At 46.9% G+C, this 22,334-nt stretch overlaps 2 protein-coding genes across 25 annotated transcripts in view; one reads left to right on the top strand and one right to left on the bottom strand.

The window, feature by feature from the left end:
* ATG14 (autophagy related 14) overlaps positions 1-9,677 on the top strand; it is a 29,524-nt gene extending 19,847 nt beyond the window's left edge. For both annotated transcript variants that reach the window (XM_089778294.1, XM_075926267.2), the window contains exons 6-10: positions 842-1,071; positions 1,940-2,057; positions 3,049-3,139; positions 3,250-3,335; positions 6,397-9,677. In XM_089778294.1, the coding sequence (XP_089634420.1) occupies positions 842-1,071; positions 1,940-2,057; positions 3,049-3,139; positions 3,250-3,335; positions 6,397-6,703 (832 nt within the window). In that variant the 3' untranslated portion in view covers positions 6,704-9,677. The remainder of the gene's footprint in view (positions 1-841; positions 1,072-1,939; positions 2,058-3,048; positions 3,140-3,249; positions 3,336-6,396) is intronic.
* Positions 9,678-17,053: 7,376 nt separating this feature from the next.
* The window catches only part of FBXO34 (F-box protein 34), a 77,770-nt gene continuing 72,489 nt past the window's right edge, over positions 17,054-22,334 (bottom strand). For all 23 annotated transcript variants that reach the window (XM_075926266.2, XM_075926261.2, XM_075926263.2 and 20 more), the window contains one exon: positions 17,054-19,728. In XM_075926266.2, the coding sequence (XP_075782381.2) occupies positions 17,556-19,718 (2,163 nt within the window). In that variant the 5' untranslated portion in view covers positions 19,719-19,728 and the 3' untranslated portion in view covers positions 17,054-17,555. The remainder of the gene's footprint in view (positions 19,729-22,334) is intronic.

The raw sequence follows: 22,334 nt of genomic DNA, 5'->3' as shown, positions 1-22,334 counted from the left end.
CAGTACTTGACTTGTTCTGACCTTTACCAATGTTCCCTCTAATTTTTTCCATTCGTGAAGCGTTCCATATTTTTATCACCTATTAAACCATCCTGTTAGTCTTTAAAGTGCTACATAGTTTTTCCTTTTGTTTTAGCAAGATCAGATTAACACGGCCTACCTCTCTGTTACTATTCATTATGTGTACCAAAGCTTGTAGAGATGTGCACCACTCATAGAAATACATAGTGCCAGCGGTGGGTGCTGTGTTAATCAGCTGGGCAGCACCTGAATCTCTCCTGGTTGGCCACCCAAGTACACAGCTTACAGGGAACACTGCTCTTCTCCCCATAGTAATAAGTCATTGCGTAGGCCCCACTTCAGCAAAGTTTTTAACCATGTGCCCAACTTGAAGGACACGAATAGCTCCATTTAAATCGATGAGAGGACTCATGTAATTAGTCTGGCAGGTACTTATGTGACATGCCGAACTGGAGCCCTGGGCTTGGTAGAGAAGCACCCAACACAACTAGCAGCTACACATTTTATTAGGTTTGTGACAGGGAATATGTTCTTTTACCACATTGACCACAATTTGGAAAGTTGAAAATATATAAAAGGAACCTTTATAGATCCAGCCAATAAAACATACCGGAAGATTTAACCAAAAAACTGGGATCTTTGTACAAATGATGCAAAAAAAAAAAAAAAAAAAGTGTCCTGGTAGCAGAGATTTTTGCAGGTTATTGTTTTATGAATTTTGCTCTCTGTGTATGTGGCTAAATGGCTGCCAAACACATGGCCGGTATTATATAGAACTCCAGAAATCCTTTGTAACTATGTGTCTGTGTTTGTTTTTCAGAGACCCTGCAGATATTTCTTCTGAGAGTGACAATGCCATGACCTCTAGCACTGTGAGCAAGCTTGCAGAAGCCAGGAGAACTACGTATCTCTCTGGGAGATGGGTGTGTGATGATCACAATGGGGAGACCAGCATCAGCATTGCAGGGCCTTGGATAAGTCTTCCTAATAATGGAGACTATTCAGCTTATTACAATTGGGTGGAAGAGAAAAAAACTACACAAGGACCAGGTAAGTAACAGTCTTATTGACTTCCTCGGTGATCTGGCTGTCTGTAGAACTTTAAGCTGTGCAGCCAGCAGAAGGCGCTTTAGGACTGAGACTTCCTCCTTTGCTTTGTGCAGATTTGTAGCTGCAAATGAGCCTTTTTGCCACAGTCCTAATGAGATGAAGGATTGCTCATAAAGGGAGCAAACCTTTGTAATTCTCTTCTGGTGGTGAGGCGCTAATGTGGTGGTGTGCAGCCTGTGGCCCATTAGGGTTCCCTCCATGTGTGGCCCACAAGACATGTTGCCCACCTGCAGGGTTGTCAGATTCTGCCAGTTTCCATCTGTGTTGTTTTTTCCCCCTCCTGGTATAACTAACGTGACGCACGTAAAGCAAGGGCCCATGAAGTGAGATGCGTGCTGATTGCACACAACACTGTGAGAGCTGTGCAGTCTCTCTGTATCCAATCAGAGCGCTGCTATAATTCAGTAGGCACACCCTGCTAATTCCAGGTACGCAATTAGCAAAACTACCCCTATCCCTGGAAACTGTCTTCGTTACGACCATCACATGGCCTGCTGAGATCAAGGGGTCCACTCACTAGCCTAGGTTGCCCATCACTGCCCCAGTGAGATCGGTAATACAGCACTGTAATAGAAGAGAAACAGCGTCCATTGTTGTTAACAGCCTTGACGTGGTTTACATGCTGTAGAGCAAACGTAATAATTATTCTGAGTATGACTGTTTTTTACCAATTCCTGGCAGCTTATTGTAACTAGATGGCCAGATTGCTGAAGTTCTGAATATCAAGAAATGATGCTGTCTTGGCGACTGTTTCATTAGTCAAATCACGGTTGTTCTGGTTAATGTCCTATTTCTTTATTTCTTTTAGATACGGAGCATAGTAATCCTGCCTATACCATCAGTGCTGCCTTGTGCTATGCAACTCAGCTTGTCAATATTTTGTCTCATATACTTGATGTAAATCTTCCCAGGAAGTTGTGTAACAGGTAAGTAGTTCTACATTTTTAAGAAGCTGAATTGCTGACCAATTTTCAGCTGGCTTTAGTCGCTTCTGTTCTGTGAGTATATCCTAGAAAAAGCTGTTACCTAGCCTGGCTGTTTTGTAGTGGCTTTACATGTACATGTTTGTGCAACTTACTTGTCTTTGGGAGAACTAATAGGAGCTTGGAGCTCAGTTAATGTTTTTGAGAGCACAGAGTTTTCAGCATAGATCAGATTTGCAGCTTTTCACTACAAATATTCAGTGACCTCAGTTTAGGAATGAAATATGACATAGGATTAGTACAGCACTGCTCATCCTGAAGGAAACCCACATGGCATCACAGAAGGATGGCCCAATTCAATAACTTGGTCAGATGACTAAATATTGATCATGTTGAGAGAGGGCTGCAGCATGGAGCTATAGAATACACACTCTACCTCTACAATGCAGCCATGTCTGGGGTGGGGAGCCAAACCAGAGGGAAGCACTAGGCAGACTTGAAATATGTTCAGAAGTACCATTGAGCCTTTAATGTCTTTGCAGAGCAAATGGGCTCCTTATCTAGCACGCTGCGTGGAGTTCAGTTAATCTAGGTAGGCCAGTGGGGGTTCAGTTAACCCTGCAGCAATCTGAACCAAAAGCTAAGGAGACTTTTCCAGTATTTACAGGCAGACGTTTCAGCTGCTAAGAGAAACTCTGGCCAGAATGTTTCCCCTTATTGAAGCCAGTGGCACTCTTCACAGGAGTAAGGTGGGCAGAATCTGGCCCCAAATGGGTATCGTCTCGTTAAAAACTAGTGAGCTTGCAAGGTGAGGAGATATGGGCTGATAAATGCTCCCAACATGGGTCCTTTGATTGATATAAACAAATGTTTAACACGGGGGTGTTTCTGTGGCTGCAAGCCAAGGCAGCATACTATGGAACAGAGATCAAGTGATTGACTCAAGGCACCGTCCACAGCTTTTCAGTTTGTGCGTGTGTGTGTTTTTTAACAGTGAGTTCTGCGGCGAGAACCTTAGCAGGCGGAAGTTTACCCGGGCAGTGAAGAAGCTGAATGCCAATATCCTTTATCTTTGTTTTTCCCAGGTCTGGTGAATACATATTTAGATTTTTTGCATATATTTTAAAATAACAATTGCCATTGTAAGTAGCCTTCAGTAACTAGGTTTTTTTTCTCCTCTCTCTTTTTTTTCTAGCATGTAAATTTAGATCTATTGCATCCACTGCATACGCTCAGAAACCTTATGTACCTGGTCAGTCCAGACACTGAGAACTTGGGCAGGTAATAGATGGCACATTTATGTCTTAGCTCCATAATGTGGACTTTTTTTTTTTTTTTTTTTTTAAGTCTAAAGGTTTGACTTTTATCGTCATGGTTAGTATCATTATTAGGGATATGAATGGTTAACTGGTTCCCTGGCCTTTACTGGGCAGTGCTTACCAGGTACTGATTAACCAGTGCGTGGAAGCAGCTCCCTGCTCACAGCCTGCTACGGGCAGAGGGCTGCGCCAGAGGGACTGGGAGATGGCGGTAGCATCAGCCCGGGATTGGGAGCATCGTGCTGCCGGCAGTGGCAGCGGGACTGGAGTGACAGCAGCAGCCACAGCCCTGTGGCTGGATCCCATTAAGTTAACCTAACGTTTAACTGGTTAACTGATTCATCGGGATTTTATATCCCTAATCGTTATAAGGGGCTGATCCTGCTCCTCTGCAGCTGTGGAAGGTGCTGACCCAGCAAACCGGAAGCAGCCAAGATGGTTCCGGTATGGAAAAGGGGGAGGATAGCATTTGGAGACCTGTATGTTATAGAGCCTCTGTTTTCTGGGCTTCAGCGCACTGTGCTTACATTAGAGCAGTATTTCCCAATTTTATTTGGCCATGAAAACCTTTTAAACTCGGAAGAATTTCAAGGAACCCCTACAGCCAGGGAGAAATTTTGTCAAGCAAAAAAAAAAAAAAAAACCACCACCCGGACATGGGGAAAGGGAGGTGTCTGAAAGCTCGCAGGAAACCAGAGAAGGAGCTGGCATCTTTGCGCGCCACTTTGTGGGGGGAGAGAGTGATCAAGTTCTTGCGGAAACCTTACTTTCACTTCGCAGAATCCCAGGGAAACATTTGGGAAACACTGCACTAGAGTATGTCTGCCACTACGTGGATCCACCTTGCCATTCTTCTCCATGGCTCTGCTGTTATTCCTGCCTTTTTCCATGCAGTGTGCATCTTGGCCACTCCAGTTCTAGGATTTCCTCTCCCCACATAGTCCGGCAATACAAACAACCTTTACCCAAACTCCACATGACACTCAACTTCTCAGAGTCAGGGGATCTTCCAACCAACATGCACATTTTGAAAAATTCATGTCTTCAAATTCTACCGCGTTTTATTTCTTTCTAACAACCTCTTCCATTAACGTAGCAGATGCTGCAGCAAACATCGAATCACTGTAGTCTGTGCATACTACCTTTTTTTTTTTTTTTTTTTTTTTTTTAACAGTTTAACTGTAACGGAGCAGAGTTGATTTCCTATATATATTTTTCTCACTCCATCTGGAGGTACAGACTGTGTCTTACCTAAAAATCTTCAGTCTTATTGAGATAAAAGAAAATTATACTTGGTCCATTAAAAATTATTCTGATTTTATTTGGATGTTATGGATGCTTCACACTCCAGTATTCAGAGAGCGAGACTTCTAAAGCCTCTCTCCATTCTTCTAATCTGTGAAACTTGACCTTATTGGGAAATATGTTCCCTCCCATATCTAAGAACAAGGAAAGCAGACCACAACTATAGAAAGGCAGGGGCTGTAACCTGGAAAGCTATGACCCTGAAAATGACTGTAGGGTCACAGTGGATAAACAACTGAATATAGAATCCAAAACACTAGAACGGGAAGGGACGTCGCGAGGTCATCAAGTCCAGTCCCTGCCCTCACGGCAGAACCAAGCAACCCCTGATAGGTGTCTGTCTAACCTGCTCTTACATCTCCCCAGTGATGGAGATTCCACAACCTCCCTGGGCAATTTATTCCAGTGTTTAACCACCCTGACAGTTAGGAACTTTTTCCTAACGTCCAACCTAAACCTCCCTTGCTGCAGTTTAAGCCCATTGCTCCTTGTCATATCCTCAGAGGCCAAGATGAACAAGTTTTCTCCCTCCTCCTTGTGACACCCTTTTAGATACCTGAAAACGGCTATCATGTCCCCTCTGTCTTCTCTAAACTAAATAAGCCCAGTTTTCAGTCTTCCCGCATAGCTCATGTTTTCTAGACCTTTAGTCATTTTTGTTGCTCTTCTCTGGACTCTCTCCAATTTCTCGAAATGTGATGCCCAGAACTAGACACAGTGCTCCAGTTGATGCCTTATCAGCACAGAGTAGAGCAGAAGAATGACTTTTTGTGTCTTGCTCACAAAACTCCTGTTTGAGGGCTCCTGGTGCTAGGCTGTGCCAGAAAGGCCGCTAAGCCATCCCGTGGCTATATGAACAGAGGTAGTGAATAGGAGAAGGGAGGTGATTTTCTCTCGCTGCAACATTGGTGAGACCAACACAGGAATAGCACATAGAGTTCTGGTATCCACATTGTTAAAGGGTGCTGTAGAATTGGAGAGAGTTCAGAAAAGAGCCAAACATTAGCTGAAGGTTTTAGCAAATGCTTTACAACGAGAGACATAAATCAATATTTCATTTATTGAAAAGATGATTGAGAGGTGTAACCTTGTTAATGAACCATAAGGGAGTCCTCAGTGCTTCTCACACATCAAGATGGAATTTGGTTGGTTTTTTTTCCATTTGCTTTCTTAAAAATCCTAGAAATTGTTTAATAGAAACTACATGAAAAGCACATGAAGGTTAAAAGGTTACAAAGTTAGGAAATGCCAGGATTAAGAGTGCGTGTCTGCGGGAAGCCCTGTGTACACCAGGCCAGAGATGTTAGCTAGAGGGCCATTCCTGGTCTTTTCAGGTCAAAATGGGGGCAGAAAATAAACCCACGCTTCTTGTGTGGCCGTATGGAACAGAATAATCAGGCTGAGTGAATACATTTTGAACAATAACTATGAGCTCCTGAGTTCCACCTGTAAGTTTGTCCTGCACAGGGATGTAAAATCCCGGTTAATGGGTTAAAGCTTAGGTTTAACTGGTTAACCGATTAAGTGGGATCCCACTCACTCTGCCATCCTGTCTCCCTCCTGCCTCCTGCGTGTAGGGCTGCAGCTGCTTGTCCTTCTCTCCTCCCCTGCCTCACTTGGGGCTGCCAGCTGTTGCTGCCACCCCCTTCCCTCCCACTGTCTTTCCTCTACTTTTTTCCACTGAGGGCACTGATGGGATTGTGTCGCTGTGTTCACAGGTCTGGGCCTTTTGAAATTAGTGCAGATCTCGAGGACTCTATGGAGTTTGTGGATCCCGGGGCCGCTGGCGAAACAGACGAGAGTGGAGAAGAGCACGTCAGCGATGAGGAGACTGACTTAGGGACAGACTGGGAGAATCTGCCAAGCCCTCGATTCTGCGATATCCCCTCTCAACCGGTCGAGATGTTACAGAGCCAGAGCACGCAGGCCTCTCTGCCCATAGCCAGCAGCAGCACGGGTGGAATGATCTCATCTGCTGCCGCCTCTGTGACCTCCTGGTTCAAGGCATACACGGGACATCGTTAAGGAGCACGCCAGAAGGCTCGCAGGCCCTGCGGAAGGACTCCCTCTCCCCTCCCCCTCCATACCGTAGTATTGTGTGATGCAGTGCCTGGAATGCGAAAGGTCAGACTTCAATTTTGTAAACCAGAAGAAACTTCTTATGGACCCAAGATGACTGTGATGGAGACGTTTTGTATATTAGCTAGATCTACACTTCTGGCTTATCCCGTAAGGGCATGTGCTGGCTCCAAGTTCTGTCTGTGTTGTTAAATATTGAAGAAAAAGGACCCTGCAGCAAATTCCAGATTTGTACTTCCTGAAGAAGAAACAGATTTGGAATACTCAGATCGGGGCGAGGCTGGAGAGAAAGCTGCTAAAAGTTGAGACTGGACGAAGGTGCAAACACACATGATCCACATTTGGTTAAGCTGCCTACAGGGTGTTGTGTGTGTTTAGGTCTGTATCACGTTAACACACAGAAAACTTACAGCACAAATGTACTTTTCGAAATCATTTGTTGCTCATTGGGGATATGAACATTTTAATAGGGTTTCTTACGTTTGTTGCCATATTTTTAATAGCAGCATGGATGGTAACTTACGAAGCTGGTTGCTTTTTTTAAAAAATTGGTTGTGGGTTATGCTCCTCCGGTAGAAAACTGGATCATTTCATGCTGTTTTCATTGATAGGTTGCCTAAAAGTTTCATGTTGTGCTGTTCAAAGCACCCAGGGTTTTTACTATAAATACCACAAACCAAAGAAACACTGGACAGTCTCCTAATTGGACCCACATTCGCCAATACAGAAGGATCACATTTGCAATAATCTCCGTCAATTACAACATCGCCATGTTCTCACATTAAAAAGTGGCGAAGTTTTCACTTTAGGCTAATTTAATGAAGTATATTCTCCACACTACAAGCATTTGAAAAGCTGCTTTATTTTCTGTTTATGGTGAGGGGGTTCTTGCTCGCTAAATACTGAGAAGTCCGTTTCATTTCACTGCAGAAATGCTCGTGGAGTAGTCAGCCTGCTTGTAAAACCCCAGGAAGGTGTGGTATGGACAGATGCTTTCATCAGCAAGTGCCCTCTGCCGCCTCCTGCCTTGCAGATAACTAGTACTTAGCTTACAAATGGTTTTTCTCAGCAAGGCTTCAGAAACACATGGTTTACATTTTATCTAGCTGAGTGATTTTACTTCTCTATGGGGTAAATGCCATAAACATGTGATTCATCCCCCGCCCCCCTTCTTCCTCTCCCCCCCTCAAATGGAAGATCTCAGCCATTTGACCTTGTTCTCTTAGGGTGACCCTTGTGTTCCTGTACAAACAGGTGGTGATAGATTGCTGTGAGCTAATGCTTACGTGGGATTACTTTGTCATCTGTGTGTGTGTGTGTGTGTGTGTGTGTGTGTGTGTGTGTGTGTGTGTGTGCGCGCGTGCGCGCGCGCGTTCACTCATCAGATGTTGGCTCTGGGATTTGATCATCTTACACTCCCTTTCCCTCTCTGGTGATTTTTCTTCTCCCTAGAAGACTGAGACATGACTTCCTGACTGCTGGCTTACATAGCTCCAGCAAGGAATGCTGGAAGAAAAGCACCTTGTACTACTTCTCTGCCCCGGAATCCAGGCATATTTACACATGATACCTGGATCTCTTATCCTGCAAGCTCTTCTCTGTCCCTTTTTTCTCTTTTGTACGGCAGCTCTTTCCATGTGGCCTCAGAGGTGGGGATATAACAAGGAAGCCTTGGGTGGTTTGGATTTCCTTTTAATTTTTTCCTATCTTGTGACTCTGGGGGATTTTTTTTTTTTTTAAACCAAAGATCCTTAAATCCATAATGTTGGAACATAATCTTTTAGATGGGATTTATGCTCAGTTCACACAACTGCACTGGTTGAAACCCAAGACTTGGGTTTATGTTGGGAAAGGGAACAGCTGAGTTGATGGAATAGTCAAGAATCCTTGTCTAATATCGTCTGAATTCAGCCTATTGCCAATGTCCCTAGAGATTCCTGCTGAAGAAAAGACTTAGAACCCTGTCCAAGGACGAGGGAAGCTAGGATTCCGTTTCCGTTTAAAGGCACTTTACTGATTGCAACTAATCAGACCCCTTGGTGTGTGTGAGCAACCAACGTGCTCACGGGTACTGTATTTTGGGCTATTAGTGTCACCTCTGATACTACTCAGTTCTCCATTAATTTTGCACTGGACTCTGCCATGTAAATATACTTTTGCGTACACATTTCTACCACAGTTTTATGTGCTACTCGTGAACATTCTTTTCAGATAAATGCAAGAACCTTTATCCAGTTTTTACACACAAATTAATTAGGTACTTCACATACAGATTTTTAAGCCATAGACTGTCAAAAACATCATGTTTTCTGCATTTAAAATTAATTTATTTGCAAACTTGTCATTTCACTTGCCATGCGCCAGGGCACCAAAAGATTGTTCAAGTGAGATGGGATAGAATCTCTTTTCAAGAAATGCTTTTGTAACAGAATACAGATTTTTTTCCTTAAAAAAGGGGGGGGGGTTTGCACATGTGTAGTTATTGGTGGGGGGTGGGAATGGTAAGTGTCCAAAACTTGGAGTGCACTTGATTGGATTAGTTCATAGATTGTTTCTTCCAGGGATTGTCAGGGGGAAAATCACCCTTCAATTATGCATATTCTATTTTAAGACAGCCAATGGAGAGTTTACAACATGGTTTGCAGTAGCATGAATGCAGGAATTTCCATTTAGGCTATGATTTTTTTTAAAGGAACTAATGGTCTTAGGTGTCCAACCCAAGGTTTTAGGGACAGGACTGACTGAGAACCCATCTGCTGAGACCCAGGCTCCTGTCTCTAATTGGGCACCTAAAACCCACTAGTCACTTTTGAAAAGTTGGGCCTTCCTCTGCAACTTCCAAACTAGTGTAACTAAACACAAACGTTTTCTCTACGTCTTATTGTATCACTGCAATAAATCTTTACCAGTGATTTTCCAACAGTGTATTTTTTAAAAATCTGTTATCCGGTGTATTTTGTTCATAAATAAGGGGGTGGGCTGGGGTGGGAGGAGGGGAAGAGCATCTGTGTTTATAGAATTTAAATGTGCCTTATGCATTTGGGTCAGGTCTACTTTAGAAGTGGTCAGCTGGTACAGTACACAAGGTTTGACACTCTTGAGGCTTAGCCATTGCTGAACCAGAGAATTTGCTGAACCACGGGTGGTCAATATTATGGTGAGTGGGTCTCTCTGAGTTTCACCGAGAATAAACAAAACAATGGTAGCAACGTTGCTCAATAATGTCTGACTGTTCTGATACATCCTATATAAGCCTAGGGCTAGCCCAGGCTTATCAGCTCTCTTCAGAACAAAGTGTAAGTGGTGTTATGCAATGTTACTGTATTGGCAAGAGGAAATAAGTAGATAAACCCTGAAAACCATGCTTAGCTTAGTGGCATTACCAACGCAGCCACTGTTTACTGGGCTGTAAAGAGGACATGCAGGGATCAATTTGAGCTAAACAGCAGCATAAAACACTGAAAGCCAGGATTGGTGGCTATAAAACTTTACGGGCCCGTGGGAACCTTGGCCACCCCCATGATCAAATAGACAACTCAAATCATGCTGAACCATGGATGTTGCCGGACCAGGTTCAAGCTGCGCGTGCAAACCCCTCCTAATGTAGATGGTTATATTGGCAAAAAAGTGCTTTAACTGGTATAAGCCTACTGACCAGCAGAATGTGCTATACGGCCAGAAGCACTTTTTTGCCAGTTTAATTCTGTCCACGCTGGGGTTCTTTCTGGTATCAAAATGCTGCCAACAAAAGACACTTCCCTTGTTGACATTACTGACGAGTTTCTAAGGTAGGTCTGGCTTTGATCTGCTATATTACTTGTTGGGTAAACATGCCCCAGTGCCAAATGCTGTTCATGAGTGTTTATTTCCTCTTCATCCATGAGAATACTTCCAAGGTGACTAAGCAGACACTCGTTGTGAAAGAAGCTTTGAAAATGTCGTGTTGCTGCTAGCATGTAAAGCTCAACTGCGATAGGGACTGCATTATGCTAGGCTCAGCATCAGCAGCGCGGTGGCCCCTGCTTCGGAGAGGTCATCATTCAGATTGGTGGATTACGAATATGAAATTGACTTGACTCAAAGGTGATGTTAAGCTTCAGCTTCCATGTTCTGCAACCACAAGAAATGATTGAGTGGCAGGGACGCTTCTCTTCCTTCTGTATCAGATTCCTGGCTGAGGAATAAGGCAGTGCCAGCCTGGGCTAGTGCTCGGTAACTCACCATAGAAGCCTTGGGAGGGGTAGCGGAGACCAAACAGAACCAGGAATTCCTGGCTGCAAGAAGCACCTGCCTCCCACGCAACAGCTGGGGGGTTGCTCATCAGTAAGGACTATGGAGTTACAGCTTCCAGCATTTTGTAGTTGTGCCTGTGCTGCCCAGGTGCTTTCCAGCCAGCCACTGAGCAGGACGGGCTGGGAACTTGAAGGGGAACCCTTGTAAAAGGTAATGGGGGGGGGGCAGGAATTGGTTTGCAAGAAAGACTTAGTGGGCAGGGGCCTTAGAGATGAGTTCAGTGTGATGGTGCCATTCTCAGGCACCCATGTGAATGAATGTGTGACCGGGGTGGGGGGTGAGAGAGGACAATCAGGGAAGGGCAGATAGGGAAGAGCCTTGCCAGAGAGAAGCAGTAGTTTAATCTTGCTGCACCAGCAAATGGGGGTGTGGCTGCATGAGCGGCAGGGCCAGCAGCTAGTGGTACCATTTCATACAGTGCAGCAGGTTTGTGTACTGGGTCTGTCAGGGAGGAGCGGGGGGCTGGAGACCTGAGTGCAAGGGCGAGGAAGGGACACGTTGAGGGCTTGGGGGGCAGGAGCCTCAGTTCTCGTTAGACATCATTGAAACAAATTCAGTTCCAGTAATTTCCTTACAGCAACGGCTGAGTCCAGTCCAGGTTTTGGACACACCTGCTCCATGCCCAGACTGAATCCCTCCTGGCTAACAGGACCTGAATTTTCCTCAGTAAAGATGCTCCTGTGCTGCCAGGAGAAGTACTCAGCCGGTGTAGTTCATGTCTCCCCAAGAGGTGGTAGCTACAAAGCCAGCAGAGACTCTCCTAGGGACATGTCTGCAGGTGGGAGTTTGGGGGTAGAACGACACAGCTCAGGGGAGTGAATTTTTCACACCTGTGAGCAACATACCGATATAGGCCTAAGCCAGGTCTCTGCATAAACAGGGGGAAGGAAAATGAATCAGACGCTGCATTAGAATTTGCCATTTATTTAGCAAAGGGCCAAGGCTCAGTTCTTGTCTCCCTTTGTTTAGACTGAGAATTGACTACTCCTGGGAGCATGAGCCTACCCGATAAAGAGTCTGTTCCTGTATGTGCAGGATCATCTACTCACCCCGGCAGCCTATTGGAAAAGAATACACCAGTGGTGATCTATACACCCCATCCCTTGAAGCAGGGTTAGGTTGGTGGGCTGGCCCTTGTCTTATACTAGCTCAGCTCTGTTGCCTTCTCTCCCCTGTGATGTGTAGATTTCTGAAGGAGGAAAAGAATTAAGGAGACTTCAGCCTGTCTCCTGCTGCCTTTGTCCTACCAGGATCACACCCACAGCCAAAGGGGCTTGCACTAACCCCTTCCCTAGTTACAAAATATTGCCCTCTGCTGCTATTTCTTCCTGGCTGCTGTGACGTGCCGGCATGTTAACATCACTTACTCCTGAGGTGGGAAGGGGACAATCTCCCTCTTCTTTAACTGCAGCTCAAAAAGACACACCATGCAGGGTGCTACACAGCAGTGTTATTTCAAATATCGGATGGCTTATTCCGACTTCTGTACACCTCATTCCACGAGGAATAACGCCTCTTCCAAAATAGCTCTTTTGGAGTAGCAGTAGTGTGGACGTTCCACTGCGGCTATTTCAAAATAGCTCCTCCTTAGAGCCTCTCAAAGTAATTGCTCTCTAGTGCTTCCTGGGGCTCTAAATCATGGTAGCAAGGTAGTATTAGGGAAACCTGCCTTTGGACTAACTGTGAGGCTTCCCTGCAATGTAGACGTGCTATTTCGAAATAAGCTATTTTGGAGCATTGTTTTCAGAATACCTTATTTTGAAATAAGCGTGCAGTGTAGACGTTCCCAGTCCTTTCTATGGTTATTTTACTTCTCTTTCCAAAAGGGAGAAACAGGAGAGAAATCCTTGCAACTGCTTAATATACAATGTAGCTGGGTCAGGCCCTGGCTGTTAGCGAAGTAGGTGAGGTGCTATCTTTTATTGGACCTACTTCTGTTAGGCTTTGTCTATACTGCAGGGTTTTTGCGCAAGGAGCTTTTTGTGGAAGAGCTCTTCCATAAAAACTTGTTGCACAAAAGCATGTTCACACCTCAAAAGCACATCGCAAAAACACTGCTTTTGCGCAAGAGAGCGTCCACACTGCACGGACGCACTTGCGCAAGAAAGTTCACAGAATGGCCATGAGAGCACCTGTGCTTTTTGTGCAAGAAACCCCTGTTAAGCGTCCACACACAGCTTTTTGCACAAGAACTCTGTCGCGAGAATCACAGGTCCGATAATGAATACCCCAGGGGGGAAGGACAGAACCAGGTGGACAGTTTTATCAAATAAAAAATATTTATTTATGACAGAGGTGAATTTATAGTATTTATTCTAAGATTTTTAATAGACCATGTTAATAATGAATTTACAGTATTTATTATATTTATTCTATGGCTTCTAGTAAAACATGTCAGAGATATAAGGATGGGAATGGCAAGGGGAATAGTCTCTAATCTTAAAATATCCAGCTACAGTAATTAAATAACTGTGATAACTACAAACTCTTATGTACTACCCAAAAACAACTACAACACTAAGCTTATACAACAGGAAAAAATCAAATCATACATACCAACTTACACAGCACACGGAACATTTCACAGATATCGGTTCGGTTGCGAAGGCCTTGGTTACGCCCGAGAGTCGGGGGAGGTGGCTGGTCGGTTGATCAGGCCGGCAGCGCTTTGAAGTATACGAGAAGGCACACGCACGGTGGTACGTGTGTTGCGAAGACCTCCTCGAGCGAACTGTGCCATGGGTATTTATCCCCAAATCTGCACATCGCTTTCCCACACTTGCATATTACCATATATGGCCCCAATGGTCACCAAGTAGGGGGGTCTGTGTCCCAGGGGTTGGGCCGAAACTGTGCAGGTTTCATGCGACCAGGTACGCCCCGCAGTTCTCACGCCAAGGTGACGGGTGGGAGAGTCTGAGGCTCTTTTCCCCTTTTCACACCTTTCCTTTTTCTAAAGGCAATGGTATGCAGGAAGGGTGCGGCCGGTTTCTCTCAAGGAGTACTGCAGAACAAGAGCGGCCTGGCCAAACTTTTTTACTGGGGGGGCAGTTTCTTGTCTCTAACAAACTCTTGCACAAAAAGGAGTTATTCCTCGTGGGGAGAGGAATAACCCTATCAGCAAAAGCCCTCGGTCCTGTCAATTTACTGAATTTTTTTCTTTTTTTGGTGCAAAAATGTGCTTGAGGTGTGGATGCTCCATGGGTTTTTGTGCAAAAACAGCTGGTTTTGTGCAAAAACCCTTTAGTGTAGACATAGCCTTAGTGGCAGAAGCTCTGTGCCTTTTTCAGGGCTGGGGAAGGAATCCCCCACACCACAGCTAAATGCCAGGGGGAACAGATCCAGTGCCTGATGCTAAACAATGTGCCCTTATGCTAAACAAACTGTTCCACCTTGTATTTCCCATAGCTGCTCTGAGACTTCCTTTCCCAGCCCAAAGCTTGTCTACATTAGCTTCTGCTGGGGGCGGAGGGGGGAGGAGATATTACCTCAGCACCCCCTTCCTCCAGCAGAAGGAGCGAGGCCCCTGCCTGCCAGTGACGTCGCAGCACAAATGACCAAGGGACCCTCTTCCGTTCCCTGAGAGGCCCTAGATGCCATGGCCTTGACGCGGCCCAGGCAAGGGGAAGTATCCCAGGTGGACCGGAACCTAAGGCACCTCCTTAACCCCCTGGTTTCTAACTGCAGGACACAGAACTGGTGGGTTCGTGGCCATGGATAAGTCCATTGTAACATGCTTTACTTTTTGAAACACCGTGCTGGGGTGGCTAGCAGGTGCGAGCCCTGTGGGGCAGAAACACGGGTGCACAGAGGCTGCTCTGCCCCTTTTTAAATTGCTCATCCCCTTCAGCCGGGGGCCAGCACCCTCCCTTTCCATAAAGATAAATGACAGGGCCAGGGTATGTCTGCACTGCAGTGAGACACCTGCGACTGGCTCCGGCTCGCACGGCTCGTGCTAAGGGGCGTCATCCGGGTCGACGTTCGGGCTCAGGCTGGAGCCAGGTTCTTGGATCTTGTGAGGCAGGAGGATCCCAGAGCAGAGGCTGCAGCCGGAGCCCAAAAGGCCGTTAAGCGCACAAGTCAGCCACTGCAGGTGTCTGCCACAGAGAGGCGCCCGAACACACACATATGCCAGGCACCTGTCTTAGACAGAACTAATGGCTGTTTTCAGACTGGCCACATCAGCAGCCTGATGACTCCACCCACTTCTGCTGCTAGGCCGAAATTCAGCGAAGATCACCCGCCCAGTACAGCACCAAGTGGCCAGGGAGGTTTTGGATATAAACAGCTTGTTACTTTGCCGGCTCGCCGCCTTCTGCTATCCCACCAGGCCTATTCAGGTGTCGTGGCTTCTCTCCCACCAGCTGCATTCTGACCCAGCTGAATTGGAGCCGGTGGTTCATGGTGAACCTGGTTTGTCCCCTCCTCTGCCTTGTTCGGGTGTATGAAAGAAGCCCCTGTACATATGCTTTGTTCTGTGGCAGCTAGCTGGTCCTCTATCTTGCCCCTCATCTTAACCTCTTCCCGCTGTAGCACATGGAGCTTTGAAAAAGAAGCCAGAACCTCCTTTTGTTTTCATTGGCTGAGACTGCATTACAAATAAAGTGCTACGTCATTCAGCCTGCATTAAAGATGCAAAGGGTTAACTTGTTACCCAGTAAGCACGAGCCTTGCCAGCTTGCTTACCCATTAACCAGTGGCTCTGCCCAGCCACCTGAGTCGTGTTTAACCAGGTAACATTTTAAATGTTCATTAACCTCCCAAGCCTGCACTCTGCTTGGCACAACTTTCTCAGGCTGCCTCTCTGGAAAACAGCTCCTATCACATGTTCTCTCACAGGGTGGATGCTCCAGCTGCAACTCTTTGTCAGTGCCCTGGGCACGGCGACAACACATGGAACGGGGAATCTGTTTTGAAAGATAGCGACAAAAACACAGGATTCTTATGGAAACTATTGTCTCGGCCTTATAGTTAGATCATTATAATCCACCCAGGGTCTAGTGCACCTTTTGGCTAAAATCCCCCTTCAAAGGCAGTGAACGACATAGATTAAAATGTTCGTAGGTCACACTTTCTGAAGTACAAGGGTGAGCAATCAGGGCTGTTCAAACAAGAGTAGGGTCCATGCACGTTAATCTTCGGACTCACAAGACCTGCGAGGAGCAGTCATGGAGTCCAGTTAAGTCAGCTCCCTTGCCACTGGACACAACAGCATTCACTGTAACAAGTGATCGCCATGTTTGGGGTCGGGAAGGAATTTTCCTCCAGGGTAGATTGGCAGAGGCCCTGGAGGTTTTTCGCCTTCCTCTGTAGCATGTGATACAGGTCACAGCTGGAGGATTCTCTTCATCTTGGGGTCTTCAAACTATTTGAAGGCTTCAATATCTGAGATACAGGTGAGAGGATTATTCCAGGAGGGGGTGGGTGAGATTCTGCGGCCTGCACTGTGCAGGGGGTCAGACTAGATGATCATAATGGTCCCTTCTGACCTTAAAGTCTATGAGTCTATAAGTGTGATCAACCCAACACCCTGTGCACAATAGTGTTAGCCTGGCTTCTGGCAGGAACCAAACCATGGTCAAGGGGGACCTGAATCTAATGTCATAGAACTATCCAGCCCCATGTTAGCATAGTTCCACCCAAGTTAAGTTTGCTGTGGGCATGGCCTAAAAGTACCTTTCAGAATTCAACAGTTGCCTCCACCTTCATTCCCATTTAGGGTGCAGTGAAATATCACAGGAAAGGCGCACAAGCCAAGGTTTCTTCTGACGGGTGGGATGAGGAATTCATTCATTAGCACAACATTTGAAATTCAGTTTTAATTTCAAACCACACACACTTTTTTCTCCCCCTCTGAACTCCCTCCAGCACTGTACAAACTAACTTTTACATCACTTGATTCCAGGGCAAATTTTACAAGACGAGTAAGTCAGATAAGGCAAATCGAGAATGCGCATTTTATTAAAGTAAAAAAAAAAAAAAAAAAAAACCAGACAACATGGGTAAGGTAGACAAGAACCTTTTTATACTCTGCCTATACAATAATATTTCTCTTTTGTTCACTGCTACACTGCTATAACAATCTGCTCTAGTCTAATTTTAAGGTTGTCCAGTTAAATCATTTGAAGTTCCTTTAAACAGTTAACCTTTACCTATTTAGAGTTTCTTCTCAGAAACATTCATATATTATACAGGATATACAGATTTTGAAACAAGACACTTAAAAACACACATGACTGAAGCCGCAACACTATCATAGCTGCATTGTAGTGATTAAGTTGTTCAGCCAGCTGTAGACTCTATATGTACAATTCGTTTTTAATAGTGTTATTTACAACGATGGGCTAAAAGCTACCTGTAATCTAAAAGGTAAAGGCTCTTGTGTTTAAGTATGTGCAGTTTCATAGCCCTGTGAAAACACAATTATGTACACTGTAAACAGCACAGAGCATGAAAATCTCCTCCCCCCCCCAAGAGTATCATCTCACAGCAAAGTGTATGTGCGCTAATATTCCTCTTCCGCGTCCACGCCGCCTCTGGTTTTCTTGTGAAGAGTGCGGTTAAAGCTGTGGCAAGCAGGGACCCAATGATTGTCATGAAGACCTAGTTTGCATCCAGGGATGCCTTTCTGAGACTTGTGACAGCACATCCAATACCCTGGGCCGTATGGTAAAGCTTGACAGTAGGGCTTGGGGTGCCACCGGCACAGTGACACGTCCCCTTTCACGTACTTCTTCTTGCACTGCTTGCAAGGGTCTTCTTTGTAGCGCGGATCCCGGACCCAGCGGGAATCAGCTGGCCGGATGTTGTAGTACTCAATGATAAATTTGAAGTAACAACAAGTACATTTAAGAGCGACCAGGCTCCGCGTGGGGAGCAATCTGAAGATCTTCACCATGATGTGGTGGGGCAGGAAGGCCATGTACTGCTGAGGCTCCAAAAGCTGCTGAATTTTAAATCGGGTCTCCAGAAAGTCATGAGACACCTGCCTCTTCAAGCAGGCAGCGTCAAGTACCTGCAAAGCGCTTTCCGTGGGCGACACCGGCAGGGCAAACGGCTCTACGGAAACACTGTTTCTTTCACACGCATTGACAACCTCGGCGGCATCCTCCCTTTGGCCCACTACTCTTGGCTTTTCTTTAGTACTGATCCCTACCCCTATGTGCTCCCGCTTGGCGTGGTGACCAGGCCGCGGAAAGAACAGCCTCCCTGGAAGCGAATCTTCCCCCACGCTTAAATTGGAAAGCTGCTCTTTCCTACACCCTTTCTCTGTCTTGGTGACCGATATACTGATGCATAAAGACTCTCTCCTCGCCGGATGTGAACTCAGATGAGGACTAGGCCCTGTCTCGCTAGCCGAGCAACCAACGCTCGCAACCTGGCTCTGCGCGGCGGCAGACGGCCCACCAACAGGCCGTGTAGAAGAGACACACCCCAGAGGTGCCCCGATCATTTCAGAATCACCTCTGCTGCTGGGTCGCGCCGAGGTTTCTTGACCAAGCTTGACACCGACGTTGACCCTGTGGCTATCCACAGCTGCCGCCGCCAAGGACTGCCGAGCAGAGCCAGCACCTCCCCATAATTCAGCCGCAGCCGAAGGGCCCCCTTTTGTTCTCTCTCCGTCCTCATCCACGGTAGCAGGATCTTCCAAACTTACCTCCCGGCCAAGGACTTTGGAAGAAGCCTTCCCCGCGTCGCTCTCGGCCTGCGTGCCATTGGCCAGTAACATCCGCCCGATGTTCCGCCGGAAGCTGTTGTTCCGGGACAGGCTCCCTGCGTCGCGCTCGCTCTGGCGCCGCAGGCACTCCGACTCGAGCTTTGCGACCATGTCCAGCACCCGCACAGGCTCGGTCTGCTGCTCCCTGCTCTCACAGCTCCCCTTTTCCACGTGCGCCTCGCAGGCCCCGGCAGCAGAGAGGGGCTCCGAGGCGGGAGGGGCGCCTTTTCCTTGCCCGCTCAGTCTTGTTGTGGAAGCGTTTGTGCAGCTTTTGGTGCAGTCGGCCAGCAAACCGCTGGCTCTGTGTTCCAGGAACGCGACCATCTCGATTACAGATAAGGAGCGCCCTGGGAATACCCCTTCAACACTGTCATGAACATAATGGACAGAACAGTGCTCAATGCCGCACGCAAAAGGCTCAGGGTGGGCGAACCTCCTGTTGGCCTCTCTCATCCTTTCCAACTGAATCTTTGCTTTTATAAGATCCATAGATTTCTTCCTGCGCTTGGCAACTCTTCCATCTATATCCCAGGTGCTTTTAAGTTTTATTGAGCCCATCCGGTTGTTGCACTGCTGGGCTGCGAAGAAGGCAATCTTTTCCTTGGTGTTCCCGGGTTTCACGACAGCCCAGATATCCAACGGCCCTTCCCCCTCGTCCCCCTGGTGGATTGTGGCAGAAGGGGCATGTTGCTTCTTCTCGACGCTGGGGCCTTCCGCGAGAGCTTTCCCACTCATATTGCACATAGTATTAGGGTAAATAATTCCCAAAGGCTGTCGAGATGGAGTCCCAACCGGGGACGTCGGTAAAACGCTCAGTTTGGTGCAGTTTTCTGGAGACTTTCCCGCCTGCGCTGACCTTTGCGGATTCCTATGCAAGCTTCTCGGGGAATCTTGACTTGTGTCAGGAGATGGCTCTTTCTTCTGTAACTTGAGGTATGGCTTTAAGTGCATGCCAGAAGCCCTAGAAAACAATAGCAAAGGAATGATTATTGTACGCACTGCACGGGGCTCACATCCCCCTAAATGTCAGGGTCATGAGAATAAGGCCCAGCATATGGGCCAGGGCCAGGAAAGGCACCAGAATGGCTGCAGGGGTAGCAACAATTGTATGGTCCCCGACCTGCGATGTCACTGCAGTTCACCCTGTGAGAATCCTGCCAGCACCCTCTTGCTGTGCCGATAAGCATCATGAACAGCGGAAGGGTTCCCATTAGAATTTCTCTAAAATGTCATGGAAACAAGATTCTGGATATAAACATCTCCCCTCCCCACCCAAGCATTTTAGGTTCCACCCAGTGTTCTTACAGCTTTCACTTAGTTCAGACCCTTGATCCACTCCTGTTTTAACCAAGCCGTAAGCCCCTCTGCCCCTCTTGATACCAGTTAGTGATTATCTATTGAAAAGGGGTTTTATAAAAATGATGAAAGCGGGCAGGGCAGCGATTACAAAGATCGCACCTAGAATCATAGAACTGTAGAGCTGGAAGAGACCTCAGAAGGTCATCAAGTCCAGCCCCCTGCTCTAGGCAGGACCAATCCCAACTAAATCAACCCGGCCAGGGCTTTGTCAAGCCGAGACTTGACCTCTAGGGATGGAGACTCCACTACTTCCCTAGGTAACCCATTCCAGTGCTTCACCACCCTCCTAGTGAAATAGTTTTTCCTAATATCCAACCTGGACCTCTCCCCCCACAACTTGAGACCATTGCTCCTTGTTCTACCATCCGTCACCACTGAGAACAGCCTCTCTCCATCCTCTTTGGAACCTCCCTTCAGGAAGTTGAAGGCTGCCATTAAATCCCCCCTCACTCTTCGCTTCTGCAGACTAAACAGACCCAACTCCCTCAGCCTCTCCTTATAGGTCATGTGCTCCAGCCCCCTAATCATTTTGGTTGCCCTCTGCCGCTAGACCCTCTCCAATGCGTCCACATCCTTTTTGTAGTGGGGGGCCCAGAACTGGACACAATACTCCAGAAGTGGCCTCACAAGAGCTGAATAAAGGGGAATAACGACATCTCTGGATCTGCGGGCAATGCTCCTCCTAAAGCAACCTAATATGCCATTAGCCTTCTTGGCTACAAGGGCGCCCTGTTGACTCATATCCAGCTTCTCATCCACTGTAACCCCCAGGTCCTTTTCTGCAGAACTACTACTTAGCTGGTTAGTTCCCAGCCTATAACAATGCTTGGGATTCTTCCATCCCAAGTGCAGGACTCTGCACTTGTCCTTGTTGAACCTCATCAGATTTCTTGTGGCACAATCTTCCAATTTGTCTAAGTCACTCTGGACCCTATCTCTGCCCTCAAGTGTATCTACCTCTCCCCCCAGCTTAGTGTCATCCGCAAACTTGCTGAGGGTGCAATCCATCCCCTCATCCAGGTCATTAATAAAGATATTGAACAAAACCAGCCCTAGAACCGAACCTTGGGGCACTCCTCTTGAAACCGACTGCCATCCTGACATCGAGTCGTTGATCCCTACCCTACCTGCCATGTGATCTGCTATTGCCTGATATAGTCAACTCGCTTCCGTAGTACAAGCAATGAAATGCACTTGCTTAGGGAGACAGCAAAGTTCGGTGCAGGGTAAAACTGAGCACACTGCAGGGGAAAAAAAACCCTAGATATCCAATTAGGAGTCACCTTCTTTGCTTCTGTATTTTGGAGTGTTGTGAACGGAGCCACTATGAAGCTGAACGAGACTATAGCCGCTATAAATTAGAGGTAAACCGGAATGGAAGTGGCATTTCTATTACAGCAACAGCATCTGGATTGCACTCTTGGCTTACACTCTGGCCCTCCTCTCAATGTGGGCATTTATACAATGCACTGCAGGAAAACCTGGGAGGAGCTCCCATGCTGCCATGGGGGAGACGCAGGACCAATTGCCTTCAGTCTCTGGTCTCCTTGGGCAGTCACACAAGCCCATGACAGGAACAGCGGTAGGGTATGTTTCCATGGTAATAGCTTTAAATTTTTACATTGTAAAGCCTGTTTTCAAACCAGGACAATTTCTTCCCATTTAATAAGGAATGAATTGTCATCAAATTCATTGCGATCACTTGCAGCACGTGAGAGCCAGACACTCCAAAACCAGCATCTCTACCTTTGCCTTTCTGCTGTGCAAAGTCTCTTAAAGGCATCATGGAACTCCAGGGTGGTTGTGGTGTGAATTACCGACCAAACACGCCCAAACAACATACAAGAGGTTTTTCTAACCATCAGCCTATTGAATCCAACCCGGGACCAACAGGCTAGCTGGGCTCCTTCCCTCTCTCACATCACAACAGAGGCGCTGTATGATGCCCCTCAGGTACCCCAGGGTCATCCTGAGTTGATCCTTCAGCTCAGTCAAGGGTAGTGACCCCCTGCTGCTGAGGAGAGGCTGAGCAACAAGCGTCACGTTCAGCCGCGAGGGTCTGCTAGAAGCTACAACTCCTTCACTCCCATCGCCAGCGGGAAGTGCGCTAGTGTTTGGGGACAACTACCCCCGACTGAATCACTGCCAAGGCGAGAAAGCAGCCTTGCCTTTCCTTTCCAGGTTTGCTCACCACCTTGACCGTCGTGG

Source organism: Pelodiscus sinensis, chromosome 5 (genome assembly GCF_052426305.1).
Source record: "Pelodiscus sinensis isolate ZL-2025 chromosome 5, ASM5242630v1, whole genome shotgun sequence".
Lineage (NCBI taxonomy): Eukaryota > Metazoa > Chordata > Testudines > Trionychidae > Pelodiscus > Pelodiscus sinensis.
This window is presented reverse-complemented; position numbering and strand designations above follow the sequence as displayed.